The 25,776-nt window shown below is 40.0% G+C and overlaps 1 protein-coding gene and 1 long non-coding RNA gene across 5 annotated transcripts in view; one reads left to right on the top strand and one right to left on the bottom strand.

Moving 5' to 3' along the window:
- LOC132398556 (protein FAM180A) overlaps window positions 1-24,623 on the top strand; it is a 49,993-nt gene extending 25,370 nt beyond the window's left edge. The window contains exons 2-3 of the mRNA XM_059978188.1: window positions 16,134-16,237; window positions 21,447-24,623. Of these exons, the coding sequence (XP_059834171.1) occupies window positions 16,134-16,237; window positions 21,447-21,767 (425 nt within the window). The 3' untranslated portion in view covers window positions 21,768-24,623. The remainder of the gene's footprint in view (window positions 1-16,133; window positions 16,238-21,446) is intronic.
- On the bottom strand, window positions 681-17,559 carry LOC132398557 (uncharacterized). 4 transcript variants are annotated; one of them, XR_009513691.1, is made up of 4 exons: window positions 16,928-17,558; window positions 16,763-16,789; window positions 12,047-12,147; window positions 10,650-11,617 (listed from the first exon to the last, which is right to left on the bottom strand). It is a non-coding gene; the product is annotated as an uncharacterized LOC132398557 (long non-coding RNA). The 4 variants fall into 4 exon arrangements; XR_009513689.1 differs by lacking the exon at window positions 10,650-11,617 and adding an exon at window positions 681-1,475 and having other exon boundaries at window positions 16,763-17,559; XR_009513690.1 differs by lacking the exon at window positions 10,650-11,617 and adding an exon at window positions 6,457-6,583 and having other exon boundaries at window positions 16,763-17,559.
- Window positions 24,624-25,776: the final 1,153 nt, after the last annotated feature.

Here is a 25,776-nt window from a genome sequence, read left to right on the forward strand (position 1 = left end):
AGCATGCAAGTGGCATTATGAAAAAGCATGGCAGCACATCCAGTTCCTTAGAAGCTTGCAAAGATTCAGCATGACATCTAAAACTTCGACAAAGCTCTATAAATGTGTTATGGAGATCTGGCTGCATCATGGCCTGGTATGGAAACGTCAATGTTCTTGAACACGAAATGCTACAAAATGTAATGGATAACGCCCAGTCCATCATGGTAAAGTCAACCCCACCACTGAGCACATCTACACAGAGCACTGTTACAGGAAAGCGGCATCGATCTGAAGGACCCCACCATCCAGAACATGCTCTCTTCTCACAGCTGCCATTAGGAAGAAAGTACAGGGGCCTCTGGACACACATCACCACGTTCAGGAACAGTTACTACCCCTCAACCATTAGGCTCTTGAACCAGAGGGGATGAACTTCACTCAACTGCACTTGCCCCATCACTGAACTGTTCCCTCAACCTACGGACTCACTTTGAAGGGCATTTCAACTCATGTTCTCATTACTCACAGTTTATTTATTTATTATTTTTAAAATGTTTGTATTTGCACTACTTGTTGCTTTTGCACATTGGTTGTTTGACCATCCTGTTGGGGCATCCTTCACTGATTGTATTGTGTTTCTCGGATTTACTGTAAATGCCTGCAAGGAAACAAAACTAAGGAATATTAAATTTACTTCAAACTTTGAAACTTGGAGTGTGTTCTGTACAGCTGCAGTCAACCTGACAGAAGTACATAAAAGCAGGGGAGTTAGAGATATTGTAGATAATTCGATCCTTTTCTCCAGGGTGGAAATGTCAAATACTAACAGGCATAGAGTCAATGAAAGAGGGAGTTAAGTTTAAAGGAGATATCTGTGGCAAGGTTTTATTTTACATTGGTAGGTGCAATACCTGTGACATCCTGCCAAGGGAGGTGTTGGAAGGCAGGCACATGAACAGGCAAGGGAAGAAAGACCATGTGCAGACAGATGAGATTAGTTTAAATTAGCATCATGGTCAGCACAAATACAATGGGCCCCAAAGGTCTGTTCCTGTTCTACGAATCCCCTGTGGGATTTTCAGCTCTCTTTTTTTTCTCTTTCTTATAATGACAGTCTCTAGTTTTCCTTTTCCCCACTCTGTTAGTGGTCTCATAATATTTCACATTAACGATCTCCATTAGTTAGATCTACACTATCCTCACAATAACCCGACAGTTCTGGTAACCTTATTGTAAACATTTTCTGCACCATCTCTAGAGCCTCGTATCAATTTTATAATATGCTGCCCAGAATTTTGCATAGTACTCCTATTGTGTCCTGTCTATAGTTTGATCCAAGTTTAACATAATATCTCTTCATTCTCTGGAAATAAATCTGAAAGGCTCTTTTCCCCAGCATTCTTGTTAGCCTGTGGCACAGCTTTCAGTGTCTTCAAGATTTTTGGGTTCTGCTGAACTCTGCAAACTTTTATTTTTCCAGTTACATCAGACACCTATGGGCAGAGCAGACAGAGCAAAGTTAGAAGAATGAGAGGTGATCTCAGTGAAACAAAATTTGTTTCGGGGATTGGCATGTAGACATGCCTCTGCTGCAGTACCACGAGAGAAACTGTGAATGTTGTACTCCTGATAATGTACTGCAGAGGATTCATGAGATTTTGTTAAAACCACGCCCAATTAAAAGCAGCCAGGATGGCTTTGTGTGGGCAAGTCATGTATTACAAACTTGATTGAGTTTCTTGAGGAAGTGAATAAAGCAAAGGTGAAGACAGAGCTGTGGATGTTGTCTAAATGGATTTTAGTAAGGTGAATGACAAGATCACTCATGATGAAGATGATGGGATCCACAGTTCCATGACCATTTGAATTCAGAATTGGCTCACCTACAGGAGACAGAAGGCTGTGGACACTGGAACTCACTCCGGCTGTTGGTCTGTGATCAGTAACGCTCCACAGGCAGAGACCCCTGCTTGTGTCATAAGTTATTGATATGGATGAAAAAGTGGGTGGGCAGGCTTGTTAGTTTGCAGATGATATTGAGATTGGTGATGTTGTGGATAGGATAGAAATTGTCAAAGGATACAGCAGAATATAAATCAATTGCAGACATGGCTGGGAAATTGGCAGATGGAAAAAATCCAAACAAACGTGAGGTGCAAGATCAAATTTAAAGAGACAGTACACTATTAATAGCAAGACCCTTAGCAGAGAGGAATCTTGGAGCCCAAGTCCATAGCAGGTTGATAGGGTGGTTAAGAAGGTGTACGACTTGCTTGCCTTTATTATGTCAAGGAACTGAAGTTATGAGTCAGGAAGTTATGTCACAGCTTTATGGAAATCCATTTAGACCACATCCGGAGTATTGTATTTCATCTGATTTCCTTATTATCGGAAGGTACTTGTGGCTTTAGAGAGGGTGCAGAGAAGGTTTACCAGGCTGCTATCTGAATTAGAGGGCATGTGATACAAAGAGATTCTGGACAAACTGAGCTTGTTTCTCTGGACCAGTGGAGGCTGCGGGGAGAGCTGATAGATGTTTATAAAATTAAGATTACGCCTTTTTTAAAAAAGATACAGCATGACTTGCCCTTCCGACCCAATGAGCCTGAACCACCCAATTACACCCATGTGACCAATTAACCTATTAACTCCTTTGTCTTTGGAATGTGGGAAGAAACTGGAGCTTCTTGAAGAAACCCAGATAGTCACAAGGAGAACATACAGACTACTAGCTGCAGAATTGAATTTGGGTTGCCGGCATGATAACAGAATTATGTCAACTGCAATGCTGCCATACCATTCCATATACAAGCCCTTATGAGAGGCAAGATAGAGTAGAGAGCTGGCATCTTTTCCCCCAGGGTCAAAATATCTAATACTAGATAATATGCTTTTAAGGTGAGAGGGGGCAAATTCAAAAAGGATGTTAAGGGTAAGTATTTTTTTACAAGGAGAATGGGCAAGTGCGTGGAATGTGTTGCCATTGATGTTAGTGGAAGCAAAGATGATAGAGGCACTTAAAATACCTACTTAAGCACGTGAACATGCAGAGAATGGAAGGATATGAATATTGTGTAGATAAAAGTGGCTGTCTTCATTTTAGCATCCTTACTAAGTTATGGCTTCTATCCTTGTTGGATGTGCTTCCATGTGCATCACAGACCTTTTCTCTTTGCTCAGCACATTAAACCTAAAATCAGCACTGGGTAGCCATTGCAAACCGATGCTCGAATCTGCTCATTGCACAAGGAAGCCAGATCACTTTGCACATTTTCTCCTGGAATCGTTAACCATCTTTTAAGCTCAAAATGTGGCAACATCCTAGATTTATGTTAACGTGGGCCAGCAGTTACATTCCTTAAGGGCATGGACTTGCATGTAATAACATAGTCAGTTGGAATTTGATAATGTCACTTAATATACAGCCATGTTTCTTAATGATTTACTGTGGATACTTCCTGCTTGTAATGATTGTGAATTCATCATGGGCCCTATTGGCATTTTCATATTGATTGCCTTTTGGACATTCTGTTGTTGAAAACTGATTAATCTTCAACGAGAGACTACTGGAGACTGTTTCCAGTAACAAATGCAACTCAGGATTTAATTTCAAAAAAATATTTATCTGTTACTGCTTGGTCAAAATCAGTACTTCACTGACTTTTATGGTTTATAATGACACACACAAAAACAACTAAGGACATTTGATGACCGGAATCATAAATTGTTTAGATTTGAGATACTGTGTAAAAAAATATTTACTTGATCTACTTCAGTGTGCTTGTGTTTCATTTGCAGAACTCATTAATAAAACATTTTTCCTTATTAAAAGCTCTTGATAAATGGTGGGTTCCCGTGCACTTCTTCCAAATGGCGTTTCTCTACGTTTGAAGTTCTACTGAGAAGCATCGCTGTTGATTTTGGTCATTTCCATGCTTAATGGATATAATTTCCAAAAAGGAGCTATTGTGCAATATGAGTGTGATTGCCAGCTTTCTAGCCACTTGATATTTTCGGGGAAATAGGACAAGATTTGGACTATTGCAGAACTGAGGTCATTTAATGTATTGCATTTGTTTACTGAATCATGACAGGAATCCAAGTATACTATACTTTTGGTGATTAAACGGGGAGGGGTGGAAAATGTGAATCAGCAGACTCCTTTGGGTCAGGAAGCTGTTGAAAATCGGTCTTCTCTTTGCTGGACTGCCATGTTAAATTTCAAACAGGTAACTCCACTTGTTTAGCATATTTTAAGTAGTAAACATCCCAAAGGACTTCACAGGATTGCACACCTCGTGTGGAGGGTTAAAGCTGTGGCTGGTGCCTTGGTTCTGTTGGTGGGACACGAGTATTGGTGTGGGAATCTGGGATATTTCTAGCCACCTGCAGTGGATGCTTGAGGATGATTTGTAGGGGAAGGAATAGAGAGGGGTAATCAATAGTAAAATAGGATGTTGCTATGGTAACAGTGAACCACTGGTAAGGTTCAACAACAGGGAGAGACGGAATGCTGCTGTAATTGCACCAGGCTATAATTGCAGACGCGGATGAGAAACATGGAGTTGGAGTTTGCTCAGAGGGTGATTTGCTGAAACTGGTGTACACCAGCAGACCAGACCAAGCTGATCTACCCAAACAAGATTTTGGGATATCCTTCATACTTCTCCACATATGTGATGACACAAATAACTATGTTTTGACTGCTACACTTCCAAGTTTAAATTCAAATTGAATTGTCATTCAACCATACACGAATACCCATGAATACTGCCAAATGAAACAGCTCCAGCTCCTTCAATTTCTCCGCCAACGAGCAATTTGCTGATAGGGCAGACTGGCAGTACTTTAAATTCCTGATGTCCAACAAAGTCTTCCGATTATAAAAAATGTTTAAAAATGACAATAACACCTTTGCTTGACCGTGTAGGAGTCACTGTGATCAAACACGACACCATCTTACTGGGAGTTTTCTTCTTTGTATATGCCATTACACAGGAGGCTTGATTAAGAGTGAAACTAGAGTTTGATTTTATAATAACATAAAATAATTAGTCTAATCTACTCAACAGCTAATATTGGTGTGCTATAATATAACCATAAAGTTTCTGTGCCCTGGCCATGTTATACCTGCATCCCATCTCCCTAATATTGAACCTTATCAGTGGTTCCCTGGTACCACATCAGCATAAGTTACAACCTATTTTATTAGATTTTAATCCTTTCTTTTCCTACCCCTACAGTAACTTGCCAAAAGGTTTATTTTGGTTTGGCCAATAATCCTTCTTGCCCATGTTGAGAGGACACGTTCTGCCTCTGATTTTGGGATGCAGTGTAGGCCGAATTCCAGTGTCAGAGGAGAGGGCTCGCTGGTGTGAATAGGAATGGGTTCAGTCTTTATTATAAGCAACTGATATAGGAGTATTTCCTCACAGAATGACTTCCTAAAGCCTGGACATGCAACCAAATTGCAAAGAAACCTATCCACCTGGGATTACAACAGCAAAACATACCAAATGCTGGTGGGACTCAGCAGGTTAGTCAGCATCTATGGGGGGGAAGGGATAAACAGTTGACGTTTCGGGCAAAGGGGCCTTCATCAGGACTAGAAAGGAAGGCTGCAGAAGCCAAGATATGAAGGTGCAGAAAGGGGGAGGTGTATAAGCTGGCAAGTGATAGGTGAGACCCAGTGAGGGGAAAGGAGGGTGGATGGGGGTGATAATGTAAGAAGAAGGGGGGGGTTAATAGGTGGAAGGGGTAAGGAGGTGAAGAAGAAGAAATCTAATAAGAGAGGACACTTTATTCTGCCTTCTACCCTTTCCTTTCCAGTCCTGATGGAGGTTTAGCCCTAAGACATTGACTCTTTAATCCCCTTCATTGACGCTGCGTGATTTGCTGAGTTCCTCCAGTAGTCTGTGCGATTGATCCAGCTGGGATTGTTGCGGTGACAGGAGGTTTAAAAATCATTGGATTTCAGTAGGCACACATCTGTGAATCTTAAAGTTTGGTTTTGGTTTTTCACAGTGAAGAGGCTATATTGGAAGTCAGGATACATGTCACCAGGGTCAAGTCAATCGTTATTTTGCATGCGTTATACCAATGGGTCATTCTGATGTCGCACAACATTGTAAAGCAATTATGCTTCTCTCCTGATATTTACGCCCAGAGTTGAAGGGTCTACACGAATTAAAGAATTAAAAATCTGGAGAATATTCTGCACTCAGCTGGGAGAGGAGATGAGCTATGCTCATACTTAGGATGAAACTTTGGGAAGATGAAATGATCTCACAATTTACTAGAACTAGCCAAGACTTAACAACAGGGATTGTGCTCCTGAGATTACAGATCATTCTAACAATCACTCAGAAATGTAGAATGTGGAAAATTTTGTTGTCACACTGCAATATCAATTATGATTACTGAGAGATTCAAAATAATATACTGGGCTGCATTTCAGCATTTTTATCGAGATTGTAGAAAGCATTCCTTTATACTCCAAACTTCACAGCAGCCAAGCTTGCTGTCTCTAATTAACAGCAGCCTCTTTACTGGATGGCTTGGTTGAGGGCAATCTTGGCAGTGGAAAGCCCTGGATAGGAGCCTAGTAAAGGTAAAATTGATGTGAATTTCAATTTGAACTGTTTGATACGACTGTATTGCTCAATTAATCACAGAATGCAAACATTGCTGCATACACCTTTATTGTCTATAGTTGGTTAAATTAAATAATTCCCAGGAGGCCTGACAAAGCCTATTCCTCAACCTCAGCATTGGCCAGTCCTCCCTCTTCCGTCCCATTAACTGCAAAGAGCCATGGAAGCAGACAGGTTCCCCTACAAATCTCCTCTGATCATCAAGCACCCATTTACACTAATACCACATTATCTCCCCTTAATCTCATAGCTTCATCATCTCTCCCCTGATTCTACTATTCACATGCACTCTCTCAATCTACTGTGGGCAATTAATCTTCCTGCGTGTCATTGGGACGTGGGAGGAAAATAAGGAACTGAAGATTCCTACAGAGAGTTCCTCCATCACAGTAAATCATCTACTGAGGGTTCATTATAGAGCTGCTTTGACATGCCCACACTAATCGAGCAGTCATAAACAATATCATTAGTAGAATCTAAATTCCCAATAATGACAAGATTGGTCAGACATTTATCACAAAAGATCAGGAAGTTGAAAAAAAAATCTACCATTGTTAATGATTGGAAATAAAGCGGTGAGTGGAAATCAGTCTGGTTCTATGAAGTTGACTATGTATTGAAACTTTACACCACCTTCTTCCTTGTTAATGATATTAGATATCTAGTCACTGGTGGCTGGGTCTTGTAGGCCTTGACAACCAGGTGCAAGCAAATAAAACAGGATGAATTTGTTGGGCTAGTATGGATTAACAACCAGATGCATTTTGTTCAAGCCAACATTCTCCAAAGTATCCACCCTGCCCTTTGTCTCTAGTTGTTTATACCTCCAACTTTCATCATTGGGCACCACTGGAGTCACCAAACATCACTGTACAACATGACATTGTCAAAGCAAAACAGAGTGTCTGTAATAAGGAATCCATTCCCCCCTTCACCACCCAATCACCAGACAGTGTCAGTTCTTGGTGACTGGAAAACACTGATCTCCAATTGGTTAACCTCCAAATTTGCTCTGTGACTATCCACTCCCCATGATCAGAAAACTCCTCGAACTTATCTCTTTCTTGTTGCAAATGATCTGTCAAAAATCAGGCTTTCCACATAAGGCCCCCATATTATTAATCAGGATTTACTTGGTAGAAATTCATTTAGACTCTGAAGGTGCAGGAAAGATCCATCCCAAAGATGAAGAAGTATTCTAAAGGGAGGATGATGCAAGGGTTGCTGAGAAGGGGAGTCAAAGACAACATACAAGCTAAAGACAGGGTGTATAATATAGTAAACATTAGTGGGAAGTTAGATGACTGGGAAGCTTTAAAAAATCAACAGAAGGCAAATAAAAAAAGCCATAAGGAGAGAAAAGATGAAACATGAAGGTAAGCTGGCCAATAGTATAAGAAGGATACAAAATGTTTTTTTTTCAGATATATAGAGTACAAGAGAGGAGATGACAGTGAATATTGGACCAGTGGATAATGACACTGCAGAGGTAGTAAAGGGGACAAAGATTTAGCGGACAAACTTAATAAGCATTTTGTGTCCTTGTGCACTGTGGAAGACAGTAACAGTATGCCAGAAATTCAAGAGTGTCAGGGGGCATAACTGAGTATAGTTTCTATTATTAAGGAGAAAGTCCTTGGGAAGCTGAACGGTCAAAAGGTAGATAAGTCACCAGGACCAGATGGAATACACCCCAGGGTTCTGAAAGAGGTGGCTGAAGAGAACATGTAGCATTAGTAATGATCTTCCAAACATCACTAGATCCTGGAATGGCTCCAGAGGACTGGAAACTTGCAAATGTCATGTCAGCCTTTAAGAAGGGAGGGAGGCAGCAAAAATGAAATTATAGGCCAGCTGGCCTGACTTCTGTGGTTGGCAAGATATTGGAGTCCATTATTAAGGTTGAGGTTTCAGCGTACTCAGAGGCACAATAGGCCAAAGTCGGCATGGTTTCCTTAAGGGGGAATCTTACCTGACAAATCTGTTGGAAATATTTGAGGAGATAACGGACAGGATAGATCAGTTTTGGGGCCACTTCTTTCCACATTCTATCTCAATAATTTGGATGGTGGAATTGATGGCTTTGTGGCTAAGTCTGCAGAGAATACAAAGATAGGTGGAGGGACAGGTAGTTTGAGGAAGCAGGGAGTCTGCAGAAGGACTTAGACAGATTGGGAGAATGGGCAAAACGGTGGCAGTGGTATATAGTGCAGGGAAACATGCGGTCATGCACTTTGGTACAAGGAATAAAGATGTAGACTATTTTATCAATGGGGAGAAAATTCAAAAATCAGTAGCACAATGGGACTTGGGAGTCCTCATACAGGATTCCTTAAATGTTGACTTACAGGTTGAGTTGATGACAAGAAAGACAACTGCAATGTTCACATTCATTATAAGATGACCGGAATAGAAAAGAAAGGATGGAATGCTGAGGCTTCATAAGGCATTGTGCAGACCACAGTTGGAGTATTGTGAGCAGTTTTGGGCTCCCAATCGAAGAAAAGTTGTGCTGGTATTGGACAGGGTCCAGAGGAGGTTCACGAGAATAATTCCAAGAACAAAAGGGTTAACGTACAGTATGAGGAGCATTTGATGGCTGTAGGCCAGTACTTGCCGGAGTTTAGAAGAATGAGGGGAAATCTCATTGAAAGGCATTGAGTATTCAAAGGCCGAGATATAGTGGAGGAGGAGAGGATGTTTCCTATAGTGATGGAGTCTAGGACCAGAGGGCACTGTCTCAGAATTAAAGAGCCACCATTCAGAACAGAGATGCGGAGAACTTTCTTTAGCCAGGGCATAATGAATTTGTAGAATTTACTTCCGCAGGCGGCTATGGAAGCTGAGTCATTGGGTACATTTAAAGTGGAAGTTGATACATTCTTGATTAGAGATTGCATCAAAGGTTTCGGGAAGAAGGCAGGAGGATAGAGTTGAGAGGGATGGAGTGGTGGAGCACACTCAATTGACCGAATGGCCTAATTTTGCTCCTTTGTTGTATGGTCTCTTGGTCTTATAGTTAAGTTCTGTGGTAAATTCTATGCAATAGTCATTGTTTTTAACCTCACAACAGCATTTCCATTGAATTTACTGGAATTAAAGCTGCAGTGCCACTTATTCATCAGTAATAAATACATTGTTCTTTCATGTACTTGAAGTCTATGTTCATTTTTAAAGGCTGCTATATCCATTTCTAAGTAAATGCCGATGGGTTCATAGTGCATTTTTTTCTGACATGAATGCATGGATTATTTTTAGTGTGATTTAACATTATCCAACAATATGTCATTCAAACAAGACACACTCATAGGTATTGTTTTATAGGTGACCAAACAGTGAAAAGCAACAGCCTCAATTAGAGGTGCTTCTGGCAAACAAATACTGTTCCAGTTTTCTGGTGAAAGGAAATTCTTAGTGTTTAAAAAAAACTGTTTTTTGTTGGCTGCAAGAAAATGCATTCAGCAACTGTTTTTAGCCCCAACCTTCCTAGCTCCATGGCTGTCATGAAGCAGGAGTATAAACAGGAGGAAGATGAGAAAAGACCCTGGTTGCCAATCTGTGCCAGGTCTGCTGCCCACCAACTCATTCAGGTTTTCTTTACACATTCAGGATTGCTGGATGTCATGGTAAGATTGTCATTCAATGGCCACCCTAATTGCCTCTGGATAAGCGCCAACAGTGTCAGTAGGTCTGGCTCTGCAGATATATAGAAACTAGACCTAAAAAGAGTAACATTTGCTTCTCTGAAGGACATTAGTGACTGAGATGGAGAATGCCTGAAGGCAAACCATTCTTTTTATCCAGCCTGGAACGCAACGCCTTCAGACCTCCAAAAGCTCAATCTGATTTCACCACCACCATCCATTCACTTTCAACCAGACAGAATACTGTGGATTGATTCTGCACTGGCTTCCCTAAAATGCACATGTGGATGCTGATGGGACACCTAAATCTCATTCAGATCTGTCTGCATCTCAGGAGCATAGAGAGCTTTCATTCTGTTGTGCTGTAAGTCTCTGATCTCCTGGTCCATTTCTGTATATCTGCTACAGATACTAATGAAACTAATGTAATTCTTTAAACATGTAATTGTCTACCAGTTCCACTCCCAAGGCTATGATTCTGAGCGGTTGACAATGAACTGAATCTGATATTGTGATACTAGAAATCTGAATAATTTTGGAAAGAGGATTATTGCCTCTGTGTATAGATGACAATGCCTGGGAAAATTCAAAACTTGGTAACAAATTTATTTTGAAATTTGAATGGTATTACAAGCCATGTGACCTGTTTTAACAAATAAAATGATTGAGGAAGAATTCAATGGGTTAGAGAGTTTCTGTGGTTGGAAATATACAGTCGACGTTTTGGGTCGAGACCCTTCCTCTGGACCAGATTTCAGTCTCACTGAAGTGTCTCAACCCAAAGTGTTGACTGCCCATTTTCCCCACACAGATGTTGCCTGACACACTGAATTTCTCCAGTGTGTTGTTTTTCTGCTCTAGCTTTCAGGCTTCTGCAGCCTCCTGTATCTCCATTTGGCTGTTCTAATCTGGCACTGCTTCTGTTGGCACAATCTGCAGCATAAAATTCATGTGGAGATAACCATGCAGCGGAGCCAGCAAACCACAGGAGTCTTTGCCTTTCCAAAGTAAAATGGAGGCCTGAACCAACCACGTTATCATGACCTGCAAATAAATGCCTGACATAATCCTCTTCCCCTAACCATGTTCCTTCTGACAGCGATCAATCTCTGCCAGAATTCTACTCTTCTCACTGATCAGCCTGCCCCAATATAGAGCTGAGACTTGAAATTCAATTTCTGAATGGTTTTGGGTCTTTCTACGCAGTTTCCTTAGCAAATGGATCCACAAAGAGGCTTGGTCTGATTTCCACCCCTCACCATCTTCAGATCAATACCGTCCAAAGCAGCAACTCGGGGATTCCAGAGCCACACATGCAAAATGCAGTGCTGGCAACATCTATGGAAAAGAGTAAACGGTCAACGTTTCGAGCTGCCACCCTTCGGCAGGGCTGGGAAGGAAAGGGAGAAGTCAGAGTACAAATCCAGACTTGCTGTGTTGCGGTTTTGCCAAGTGTGTGACAGTGGTTGTTGAAATGTGATGGAAGTAATGTGTACAGTGCGTTGTAGTCTTTCCTTTGTCTCCAATCACCCCCCCCCCCCCCCACACCGCCCCTTCCCGCTTCCCTGAAGCCATCAGCTTCTTACTGTGGATTGGCCTCACTTCCCTGGCTGCTTGCTGTGCATAAAGTATATGGTGGTACGTGTGACTTTAGTTCATTGGCGAAAGGCAGATGAGATCTCACAGGGACAATGGGTTCCCATCAAGAGAAAAAATGTTCACCACATTGTTCTAAAATGTTGAGGCTAACCGTAATATTTCAAATACCTGGAACAGCTGGTTCACAGAGACTTCTTGGCCTGATCCACATAACCGGCTGGGTAGTTACGGGAGTGCAGTAATGTTTTTGTTTTGTGCACATGGACATGCTGGTATATAACAGAAAGTACAATTAGAATGGAAAATACCGTATATAGAACATAAACCCCATAAACCCTTTTGGTCAGCTCTTCAATATTTTAAATCACTTTTCTGGAAGTTCAATGAGTGAAAGCAGATGCTGGTATGTAAGGCACGAGCTGATTTCTTTCAGATAGCACTTCTAGTGTTAACTGCAGACCAATGCCAAGATAGATCTGCACAAACATAGCTTCAACCTTCAAAGTAAACACTGACAATTTATAAAATATATTTGACACGAAATTGTTCCAAATGACAAAAATTCAAGACATAAACATAGGTCATTTAGCCTAGTGCATCCAAAGTTGATCTCCATTTTCGGCCTTTATTCCGAAGACCTCTAAGTATGGCCTTCACGTGCTCATCCAGGTACCTTATAAATGTGGTGGGAATTTCTTCCACCTCCAGCCTTTTTGTAAGTTAGCTTCAGAATCTCACTTGACAATCATTGAGCAAAAATATATCATCAACTCCCCTCTAATTATTTCACACAACTTATATTTATGCTATCTAATTATAAGAAGAAAATAAATAGGGACAGGAGAAGGCCACTCGACCCCTCAAGCCTATCCTGCCACTTGATATGATCATGCCTGACATGCTTGGGCATCAACTCCACAGCTGAGAATAATGCTAGTTCTCCACGGCTTTTGATCTCCCAATATTTCTAGAAGAGGTCAACTTATTCTTTAAATGCCTCCAATAAGATAGCCTCCATAAACATCCAAACGGAGAATTCAAGACATTCACTGTCCTCTGCGAAAATAAATTCCTCCAGACTTCGGTTTAATATGATCTTTGTTAAGGGAAATAGATCACTCCTGTTCATCTTGCTCACTATGATTTCACAAACATACCTTTCAATTTTAAATACCTTGGTCAATTTTCTTACAGTGCTCTTTGTTCAACTCTGGTCTAGACTGTCCCCTCATAACAGTAATTTTCCAGCCCTGGTAACATCTCGTGATCACCTCTGCACGCTCTCTAGTTCTATGCTCCCCACTGACCTCCCTCCTGGCACTTACCCTTGCAAGTGGAACAAGTGCTACACCTGCCCCTACACCTCCTCCCTCACTACCATCCAGGGCCCCAAATGGTTCTTCTGGGTGAGATGACTCTTCACCTGTGAGTCTATTGGGGTCATTTACTGTGTTCGGTGCTCCCGGTGTGGCCTCCTGTACATTAGTGAGACCAGATTGGGAGACCACTTCACCGAGCACCTACACTCCGTCCACCAGAACAAGCAGGATCTCCCTGGGCCACCCATTTTAATTCCACTTCCCATTCCCATATGTCCATCCAAGGCCTCTTCCATTGTTGTGATGAGGCCACACTTAGGTTGGAAGAACAACACCTTACATTCCGTCTGGGTAGCCTCCAACCTGATGGCATGAACATTGATTTCTCAAAATTCCAGTAATGACCCCACCCCTCCCCCTCATTCACCATTTCCTGTTCCCTTATCCCTCTCTCACCTATCTCCTTATCCAGCCATCACCTCCCTCTGGTGCTCCCCCCATCCCCCCATTTCTTTCTTCCATGACCTTCTGTCTCTTTAGCAATCAACTTCCCAGCTCTTTATCCCTCCTCCTCCAGATTTAACCTATCACCTGGTGTTTCTCTCCCCCAGCCCCCAACCTTTTAAACCTACTCCTCAGCTTCTTCTCTTCATTCCTGCCGAAGGGTTTCAGCCCGAAAAGACGACTGTACTCTTTTGCATAGATGCTGCCTGGCCTGCTGAGTTCCTCTAGCATCTTTTGTGTGTTACTCAGATTTCTAGCATCTGCAGATTTTCTCTTGTTTGTCAACAACTAGCATTTGACTTCTTGTCAAATTTGGGTTGGATTTTAGTTTCTTGATCAATCTGTAAAGCAGGACTTGGTCAAACACATTGCTCAAATCCATATATATCAATAAACCTTGCTACTTTCTCAGAAATTAGACTATAAATCTTCTCTTAAGACATCTATGCTTACTGTTCTTGATAAACATGTATCATTCTAGAGGTTTTTGAAGTATTTTACACTTTTTCCAGCTTTTTTTCTCCCAACATGTTTCGAACCACTGATAATAAACTCACTAGTTAGTCTGTATTCATTCCACTTATAATTTTTCTCTGTTAAATACTGTAATTCTCCAACTTAAGGAACTATCAATTCCCCAGCCTCATGCTTGTAGCCAAAAAGCAATGGAAAATAATTATCAGCATCTTAAATACATTTATCCAGGCCCAAAGTTTTATCCACCTTTAAATGAAAATCGAAACAAAAAAATTGCTGATGCAGGAAATCTGTAACAAAAACAGAAACGCTAGAAGAACTTAGCCAATCAAGCAGCCTTTGTGGAAAGTGAGATGTCAATACTTCAGACCAGTGGCCCTTCCACAGTGCTGAGGAAAATTTGTTGATCTGAAACGTTGACTGGCTTCTCTCTCCACAGACATGCCTGACTGGCAGAGTTCTTCCAGTGTTTTTGTTTTTGCCTCAAATGCTGGAAACAATGAGTTCAGGCCGTGTCTGCAAAAAGGGAAACAGCACGAGCATTTAAGATAAATGACTTTACATCAGAACTGGAAACGAGAGGAAAAATGGTATTAATGTCCTTTGCTTGCTTTCTTTCTCTCTCATTTGCTTCATTAAGCTATCAACTGGATGGTTTCATCTACAACATATCACCATGGTAACACAAACCTCATCCTATCACAGATATTTCCTTCTTCCTGTCCAAACCTTTCCTATCATCTTTGCAACTTTAACTGAACTTACTTCGTTGCCTTCCAAGTTCCAATCAATCTAAAACGTTAACTCTGACATTCTACAAATGCTGCCTGACCTGCTGAATGTTTCTAGCATTTTGTCTTTTACCTACTCGCAAAGATGCTAGACTCTTCAAATGTCTGTTTGTCTTTATCACCTGTCTCTCTGCCATAGCCTCCTGTCTCTCAGTCTTTGTCATTTACAAGATATAACATTCTTATATCATCCCCTTCCATCATGAAAAGATACGAAGATTTCATTCAGAACTTTCCACATATTTTCTACTTTATGTTGATGTTGCTCCTTTGGTTTCTAGATGGACCCACTCTTTCTTTTCTGATGTTAGTTTACTTCAAATATTTATAGAACACCTCAGGTACGAGTTGCCTGTTGATATATTTTTCATGCATCCTCCTGGTATTCCTCATTTCATTTTTAATTTCGCCCCTGGCCCTTTTGCATTCCTCTAGACGTTCTATGGTGTTGAAATGTTACCTTCATTTTGCTTTGTTCTCTGGAAGTATTTCTCAGTATTGACAAGGTTTAGAATGGTGAGCTGTCCCTTTATTTAAATGGGAATATATTTGCTCTGAACCTCCTTTGGATTCTTCCACGGCTCCTACACGAGTTCACTGCTGTTCACTTTTGCTAAATTATATCTCAGCCTGATACACCTGGCATTCATGTAGAAGTTTTATGTATATTTTGAATCCCGCTGTGACAGTTATGGCTGTTCTTTTCACTCTCAAATATTGCAAAAGCAGCTCACCTTGGACCCATTTCTGCTGTTGAAAATAGAGCTTTATCTTGCGAGGCAAATCCATTAAAGTTATTATCCATAATAGCGCCACACACACAAGAGAAATCAATATAAACCAATAACAGTGTGCAACTTTAAATGTTATCTTTGAGATGAAAGTTGGTATAAAAATGTTCTTGTAGGTGAAATCTTTGGCATGATGCACAGTGTCTGAGAGGGCAGTTGGAGTAACTCACAAAGTGTGATGTTTATGTACAGAATTAATGGTTTACATATCTGTGTCAGCTCAGTCTCTTTCATAATTCCCATTCTACATCCCCTACTTATAAATGTTTATTCTCAATGTTAATATTGTTGTTGATAGTTTATCAATGTGTGTGTGATTTTATAAATGTTTTATTCTCATTGACAATGTTTCCTTTCCCTTTCCTTCTTCTAGTTCTCTTCCCATCTGCACAGAGGTTAAAAAGAAATCTAGATTCCGACATTCCTATTAATCCTGTGTTCCAGAGGTCACAGAAGGACGTGGAGCTGCTGTATGAGGTTTCTCTCTCTCTCTGTCTTTCTCCCATGCTCCTTTACTTGTTTTAAAGACATTATTGAATGCTAACTTAATTCGATTAGGAAGAAAACAAATTAAAGCGCTTGCCAGTCAAAGCTCTGCAATGCAAAGTCACATATCACAAAATAATAGAGTATTTTTTGACTGTCTGGGTGAAGACGAACTGTATTATTTTATGAGTAAGAAATTCCTAACCGTAATTCTGTGCAAATTTTACTTTGATTTGCAACTTGATAGTAATAATTACCATGGGTACTGAAAAACAATATTATGCAAAAATCTTTGAATAGCTGTAACAGATTACAATGTGGCACATTGTTCTGAATTAACATGATGCCTTGCAATAGCATGAATAGACTGTTCCAAATGAACGTGGTGCTGTATACTCTTCACTAGGCTGCTGCTCTTCGTACTGCACATTGTGTTATGCCAAATAATTTTGGAGCAGTATGATATTTTGCAGTATAAGAATAACAACTCTGGATATTAAAAAAAAGTGTACTTACGAAAGAAAACCGCATAGGCAGATGCCTCTGTGGATGAAGCAGATCAAGGGAGGTTATTGGTATTCGTCACACAGCGTTTGAAACAAAATAAAATCCCCATCAGCTAGAATGTGGTGATGAGTGTAACTATAGAATAACAATGAGTTGCTTTAACACACAACGCACTTTCAAGGGAGTAATCAGACGATAAAAGCTCAAGGTGAATCAGATGATGATCGGATCAAATGGAATAAAAAGCACAGCTGCATTATTCTGCTATGTACAAATATCTTAAGCACTAAAAGTCTACCCAGACCTACAGTATCTCAGTCTTCAGCACAGACTCCCAGGTCACACCAAAGATACTTATAGAAAAACAGAATTCATTCTAAGCCCTCAAAAACTACACAGAAGCAAATGGATTGTTCAACACTGGGCAGCGATTTGTAAAGGGTCATTTAATCTCTCATCTTTCTGTAAACAACAGAACTTGGACTTCACCACTTTGCAGTGATTTAAACATGTGGTTTTGAGCCTGGACTGAGCTCCAGATGAGAGCTCCCTGAATAAATGATTGCCAATTTGATCCAAAAGCTGTTTGGCGCAGCTTAGGGTGGAGTACGCACAGGAGCAGCTAAATGAGGAGCTGCTCTCTCTCTCCCTCCCTGGGCCGCAGATCAGACCCAGTGCACTTTACTCTGCAGCTTTCAGAGAAGGGTATGAGACAGCACGTTCCACGCAACAACCAGACAGCAGTAGCACCCTGCTACGGAGGAGAAAGTGGCTACAGCTGTGAGGGCAACAGAACAGAGCTTTAGTCAGCTAGAGACCAGGAGGAGGCTCTTTGGAAGTGAAGGTTGGGAGATGTAGTTACCTATTCCTCAATGACCATTGGAAGAGCCCCCCTAGGAGGTAGCAAGTGGTATCAGTCCTTCTAGAATCAGTAGCTCCACACCTTGGAGAAATACCAAAAGGCCTTTCATGAACTCATGAAAAATATCTTGGGTGTAGAAAATGATATATACTTACTTTGATAGTAAATTTACCTTGAACTTCAAACTCGATGTGTTGAAGTGAGCTAAACCTCACTAAAATACTTGCCTGAAAATTGCATTTCACACAGTTTTGGTGTACTATATCTTTGTTACTTTTTGCACTGTCCTCAAAGTTGATGTCACATTCCAAATAAAAAAAATAACAAAACTGAGACATCCTTGCTTTAAGTTAATTATACTTGTGTTTTATCCCTTTAGGGGATGTCAGAAGCTGATCTTCACGATTGGGCCGGCAGCTGCAGGAATTATGGCCACACTATTAAAGAGCTCTCAGTGCTAGGGTGCCATGGAGATGAGAGAAACAGTATAGTGGGGGAACTGTGATCAAAGGCAGGGGTCAACCAAAAAAGGGGAGGGCTACAGGAGAGTGTAGGGAGTGAGGTCGGGGGTGCTGACAAGGACAGCAGCTTGACTGGCCGGAGGAGATCCTCCTCCTCCAGGGTGGAGTAGTGAAGGCCACACCGCCTCAGGAGGAAGGGCTAAGGAAAGAATGGTAGATAAACTCACCGACCACGTGATTTGATCACTAAGTCCTCTGACTTGATCAGCAATACATCTCATTGCCACCTCTACTGATGCATCACAGGAAAGATGCTTTGGTAGCAAGCGCAGCTTTAATATGTATGTCTTTTCAGGCTCTTGAGATACGTAGGTCATCTGTCCCTCCCTCACCAGGACACAATTGACATTTCAGGTTAAGACCTCTTATGGAGGGAAATGAACAGTCAATCAACCATCCTTCTCCCTCCATAGATGCTACCCGACCAGTCAAGCTCCTCCCAGTGTTTTGTGTGGTTGCTCCAGATTCCAGCATCAACAGTCTCTCTTGTGTCTTTACATCCAGTAACTCAATGCAGTTCTGTGACTGAGGCAATTTCACTTGGAAATTATTGTAATTGTGATTATCTCTGGGCAAAATTAAAATTTCATGCTCAGTGCCTGAATAAAATGTACTAGAATGTGATCCAGTTTCAAGGCATGGCTGAATTAACTCTCTGACAGAGTAGAAATCTACCTCACATGAGCTTGCAGATGAGCTGGTAGAAATAATTGAGCTTGCAGCGCCCTCTGGTGAAGCAATAGTGCAGGAGTTCCATCTCCCTCACTGTCGCCTCCAGCGAATCATTAACAACCACTCCCACCTCGGGACGTGGAGGCCTTCACTTATCCAGAGTTACAGTCCATCAGATTGATCAACAGCTATAATTCAAACCATACTTTCCCCACTGCGATTGAGGTACTTTTCCCAACCCTACCAAAATGCACGGAAGTATCCTGTAATTTTCAATTGATAAGGAAACTCTTTCCATTCTTCAGTAGGGATTCAGAACAAAAGCTCATAGTTTTTGAATTATTTTTGTTTCTGTTTTAGGTTTCTAGTTTTCATGGGTTTATTTTTAATATTATTTGTTTGTAATATTGTCTGTTAACTTGAGAGCTTTTGGTGTTTTCATTTGCTGAATGTCAAGAAAGAGGATTGATACTGTTAAGTTTTAGTAGCTAGGAACAGGTGGCAGTAGAAGCTTTCACACAGAGATTTTTAAGGCCCTTGAACTTATTTCCAGAGCTAGTGGCTGAGGTGGGAACCATGGAAGGTTAGATTATATACATAAAAGAAGGAAAAGTGATTGAGGGGAAGTAGAACCAAGGTGGTAATTGTGATAGGAGCAATTTATCAACACAAATACTATACAGCAAACGCCGCATTTCTGTGATTTCTATGTTTTATGAACCTGCTCCACGATGTAAACCTTCATGTCGTTGTTTAGTGACTTGGTCTCATGCAATGATTTGCTTGATAATTAGCTTCCTTGCTTGGCTCCTACTGAATAACAGAACCCATAATAATCCTCACCAGCAATTAGACCTCTCACAGTAAACACTTTTCAATGACTGGATTCTACACTCCATCATTATGGTATTACTCAGCGTCTCGCAGTCACTGTCTCCAACAGTCACGAACAAGAACTATTGCCGTTCTGACAATGAAATTCTTGCAATGACCTTTTTAAATGACTTTACCATTCCCAGAACATGGACCACTTCCAATAAACATTCTAAATAATTTGCTCTCTTGTATCTTGTGCCTCTGTACCTGACGGTAGTCAGAAGTAATGATAAGACCCTCTCAAAGCTTGACAGTAATAATCAGTCATGTGGTTTTCGTAATTGACAGGATTTCATGCCCCTTTGCTCTTCATTGATTAGCAATGAGGTTGTAATAATCTTGACCTAAGTAACGTGACACAGGATAAGTAGACAGCAATAACAAATGTATCTTGGCCATCTATTCTAAATTAAATCAAAGCTTTAACTTTTACAATTATAACTACCATTACTGAAATAATATAATCATTTGAAATCATAGCTGATTCTTTTGTTTTTATTCCTTGCGCCTTTCTAGGCACCATGCATTTAGAGTTTTGTTTATTTTTGGTGTGACCTCTTCAATGACTTGCCCAAGAGAGATATACCTTTCGTCTTTGCTTATGTGGGTGTCAGTATGTACTCAAGTGACCTGTGCCTGCTATTCTTTTAATGGCATTAAGTGGCATGCCAGCATAGTGGTTAGCACAACATTGTACAGTACCAGTGACCCAGGTTCAATCCCCGCTGCGGTCTGTGAGGAGTTTGTATGTTCTCCCCATGACCACGTAGGTTTTCTTTTGGGTTTTCCGGTTCCCATAGGTCAATGGCGTCCCAGTTGCTAGGTTAATTGGTCATTGTAAATTGTTCATGATTATGCTAGGGTTGAACAGGTGGGCTGCTGCCTGCTACAGCGCAAAGGGGGGGAAGAGCCTATTCTGTGCAGCACTTCAATTATTCAATAAATAAAATTGGAGGAGGTTGAAGGGGAGGTGGAGAGATATGTGGCAATAGCAGTGATACGTATTGAAATGGAATAATTCTGGAGATTACTAACTTTAAAATATGCAGTGAGCTCAGCTTTTGGAAAGATACCCAATACTGGATAATTTAAACTGAAACCCAAGATATAATGTTATCAGGACAACTACCTCACCTTTCCAAACTATGGCACCATCTACAATGTGGTTTGCTCTTCAGCAGATGGAGATTTAAACAGGACTAGAATTCTTGTAGTCTAATTTACTCCACTTAATCCTGCCTCTGATATAAATTCAAACATTTAAATTTCACGCTATCACACGGTGATGATCAAGATGAAGCCCTGACTGTTTTCTGTGCGTACCCAGAATTTAATCCAAAAGCACCCTAAATCAATTGTCATGTATTTCTCATATTTTCTGAAGACAGAGAAAGAAGACTACCTATCCATTGAATCCAGGCCACTTCTTACAGCAATTCTGACAACATGAAACCTAACCTCTCTCCTAACACTCTGATTCTCCAACCACCCACTAGGGGTCAATTATAGGAGCCAATTGCCCTATCAGTCAGAAACAAGCCATCTATTCATTCTTCCTGAGATCAGCCAGCTAGGTATAGACCAAGGTTCTAATCTCACGCATGAGAATTGTGACTGAACTTCTTAATGTCTTAGAGTTTGAATAGCAAACCTGAAGAAATATTTTAAAATTTGCAACCTCATTTTATGCTTGTTTGTACCTTCCAAGAAACTAGTTACCTGTGATTTTAATCATGTTTTTGTATCTCTGTTACATTTTTAGTTTCTCCTGGGTGGGTGGAATATCGATGACAACTTGAAGTGTTCCCTCAAGGATGAGGAGTTTGCGTCAATGAGAGCAGGGAAAAAGTTTAATGTTATCATTAATAACATCATCCCCAAGAACATCACTGACATTCGAAGACTTATTTACAGACTCTCCAAATATAATGGGCAGCTCAAGCCTATGGACTTTGAAAGGATACTGTTCACCTTGTTGTTCACAACTTATCAAACATCTAAATACCAAGGGCATCAACAGGACACCTGGGCAGAGGCACTAGTGAACATCTTTCAGGCTTTAAGACATGATTTAATGCTTTAATAACTTGGATACTGAAGAAAATGGATGTGAAAATAGGCCCATTCAAACTCTAACTGTTGAATACTTAATTATCTTATAATTTGGTGCTTTTCAGTGATTCTCTTATAATTCGGTGATTTTTGGTGGTTTCTCCAGTTTTCTGAACAGACAATAATCTTTCCATAGATCATTGCAATACTTGAATTGTAAAACAGTCAGTTTCACAAAAGGTAGTGTAGATTTTAGCTCCCTTCAACTTCCTTACCATCTGATTTGGAAATACATTCGAATCCTTCATCTTCACTGGTTCTAAATCCTGGACATCCTATGCAAGAACTTTATGGGGGTGCCTTCACTAGAAAGATGGCAGTGGTTCTAAAAGGCAGCTAACATCTTTTCAAAGGAAAAATGTAATGGGTATGTCCAAAAATAAATAAATAATAACAAAAGTCATTATCTATTCAAACCAAAATATGAATCTTAATGGAGATTAAAACAAAACTATTTCTGGATAAAACAGATAACAAACTTTCATTGAAGCAGTTGCCTTGTTACTCTTTCTCTTTATTGAAGTAGCAACTCAGAGCCTGAAAATAATTCATTAAAGATAAATGAGCCTAAGCTTCATTTATTTTAATATATTATAGGAAACTATGTAGAGTGCAATATTGATTCTTTATTCTGATTTGTATATCAATTAAATAATTCACTTTAATTACTGGATCTAGTCCTGGGCAATTCAGTACAGTTCCATATAATACTCCCCCTTCTGAATGTTGTGTTCAAATCCAAGGCAGTTTAATAAAACAAGGTCTCCTTCTGGGCAGGCTATGGGAGTACTAAGGAGGAGTATGTGAGATCCCTTTATAAGGGAATCAATAATCAGCTACAAATTACAGTTATTACTGATCAATATCTCCTCCGAGGGTAGAATTTAGTGGTGGGACCTTTATTCTGCAATTGGCTGTGTTATATCTAAACTGATACAGAATGCCTGTAAGCATTTAAATTTCCAAGAAGATATAAAAATCTTGTAAAGCAAGCTGATGATGAAGTGAGATTAGTCAGTTTTTCTTCAATGAAACAGGCATTCTAATTTCTGTATATGGTCTGCATTTAACAATTACTTGCACCCAGTTAACCAGAAAAAAAGGCATAACTTCATTGCAGATTTAAGAGTATAAATTGCTTAATTAATTAAAATGCAACATAAAGATATGATAGAAGTGGTTGTGTTCGGGTAAGCGCTTTGAATTTGTTTCCTCGATGGGTGGGGGTAATTTTCTGGGCATTAGAGTCAATGTGCAGAAAATGTAACATCACGCTATGTGGGTGGTTATTCTTATTTGCTGAGGTGTGTTTAAAATAGTAATAACCATTTTCTGTTGGAAACGAAAATACTCATTAAGACCATTATTAGTCGGATGAATCTAAGTAAGCATACCCCTTGTGGATACAAATTTTCACAGACATAGCACACCTGAGGAAACTTAGAAAAGGATAATAATATGGAATTTTCTTCCATTATGATGGGTCTACTCTTTTGGGAGTTGGAGCAGGTAAAATGGGATATTAAGGAGCATCAATTAAAAGGGATCTCTAGATACAGTTAATGTCATTACCTAAGCCCGGCTGAAAACTGAATCATTCAAACAGACCCATTTTAACAGCATTACACATAACAGAAATAACATGTATGTAAATGCAGAGTGAAATAAATTACCTGCCACATGAAAAGTTGTCAGTACATTGCTTTGCATAACATCTGTCAGCATTATAGGCAAGTCCCTTTCTTGTTCACTGTCGTTAAAAATAAGGGGAAGAAAGATAAAAATGCTGTTTTAAAAGATATAGTTGAAGAAACTATATATGTTCCTAGTACGCTTTCTTCATCTATAAAAAAAAATTCAGAGTTCACCTTCTGTACTCTGTTATCATTGAAAAATCATTTGTGGAATAGGAGAGCAACTTGGCATCCCATTGAAGTTCTTAATTTTATGTTAAGAATCGGAAATTAATGGAAATCCTTTAATTATTAATTATTCCAAATGCCTTAATAGTCAAAGTACAGATCTAACTGCTATAGAGCAAATTATTCTAACATGTTGAAAAGTTTTTCTTATATTAGACTGCAGATCTGAGTTCTACTTTTCTATCTGGGAAGTTCCCCATTCACTGGTGTTAGGATCTGTTATTGGCCACAGGTGATACATTCATATGTTTGTGAATGATGTAAATTCGTAGGTCAAAGAAACCTTGAGGTTGTCTATAAATTTGCTTCAAGAATGTTCTCTCACACAACTATCTTTCTTTGGAAGCTATAGTATTTGGCTTTTTGACTTCATTGAATATACTTTACATTTCTAGTTTGGGGAAGTTGCCATTTTGTAGTCTAGTGACCTCCCTCAGATCTCTGCCATGGCCTATTGCTTAAGCTGGGGTGTTAACATGTTCAAACTTTTTAGATATTAGAAGTTAACTTTTACATTCTCAGCAATGTCATCTTCTAAATGTTGCCTCTGCTAAGGCTCATTTTCACATTTGTTAAGGTCATTGTCACATGTACTGATGTTCAGTGAAAAGTTTTGTTTGCATGCCATCTAGATAGATCATTCCATACATAAGTACATCAGACTGGTACAAAAGGAAAACAATCACATAATGCAGAATAGTGTTTACTAACACATGAAACTATAATGATCCTATCTTTGCATGGATTTAGTGGGGGAGAGCTCCTTACAAAAATAGTGAGCAGTGGATACATGATATTAAAATAACTACATAAAGGATTATAATAACAGCTTATGTATTTATGGCTTCTTTCTTTATTAAGAGATGAAATGTTAAGTTACTTTAAAATTCTGTTTAATAGACGTCAAACTGAGGTTGATATGACGGATGCAAAGCTTTTCTTTTCCCATATATTAATAAATATTAATGGCTAACTCATCGCAATTAGTTTAAATAGAAAGATTCTCAACCCTGATCCATTGTTATTTGTCATCCCATATCAACGATCTGGATGATAGTGTGGTAAATTGGATCAGCAAATTTGCAGATGACACCAAGATTGGGGACATAGTGGACTGTGAGGAAGACTTGCAGTGGGATCTCGACCAGCACGAAAATTGAGCTGAAAAATTGCAGAGGAATTTAATGCAGCCAAATGTGAGGTGTCGCGCTTTGTGAGGACAAAGCATGGTAGAACATACAAAGTGAATGGTAGGGCATTGAGAAGTGTGGTAGAACAAATGGATCTACTGAAAATTTAGATCCAATAATTCCTTGGAAGGGGTGGATAGGGCTGTAAAGAAAGCTTTTGTATTGGACTTCCAAAGTACCTAAATGATCAAAGTACTGAATACAGGAGTTACATAGAATATACAACATAGAAATCTGCAGCAAATTACAGCCCTTTGGCCCACAGTGTTGTGCTGACCATGTAACCTACTCTAGAACCAGCCCTAAAAATTTCTCTGCCCTATAGTCCTCTATTTTTCTTAGTTCCATGCACCTACCTAAGAGTCTCTTAAAAGTCACCTCATATCTGCCTCTACCACCATCGCTGGCAGAACATTCCACATACCCACCATTCTCTATGTGAAAAACTTACCTCTGATATCACCCTTGTACCTACTTTCAAGCACCTTAAAACGATGCCTTCTCGTGTTAGCTACTTAGCCCTGGGCAAAAGCCTCTGGCTATCCACGCGATCAGTGAATGCCTCTCATCCTCCATTGCTCCAAGGAGAAAAGGCCAAGTTCACTCAACCTATTTTCAAAAGGCATGCTCTCCAATCCAGGCAACACCCTTGTAAATTATCTTCTATATTCCACTTACCTACCACCCTCCTAATCCATCCAAATCCTTCTGCATGATACCTGCTTCCTCAACACTGCCTGCCCCTCCACCTATCTTTGTATCATTCGCAAACTTAGCCAGAAAGCCACCAATTCCATTATCCAGATCATTCGCATATAATTTGAAAAGAAGTGGTCCTAACAACAATCCCTGCAGAATACCACTAGTC

Source organism: Hypanus sabinus, chromosome 8 (genome assembly GCF_030144855.1).
Source record: "Hypanus sabinus isolate sHypSab1 chromosome 8, sHypSab1.hap1, whole genome shotgun sequence".
NCBI lineage: Eukaryota > Metazoa > Chordata > Chondrichthyes > Myliobatiformes > Dasyatidae > Hypanus > Hypanus sabinus.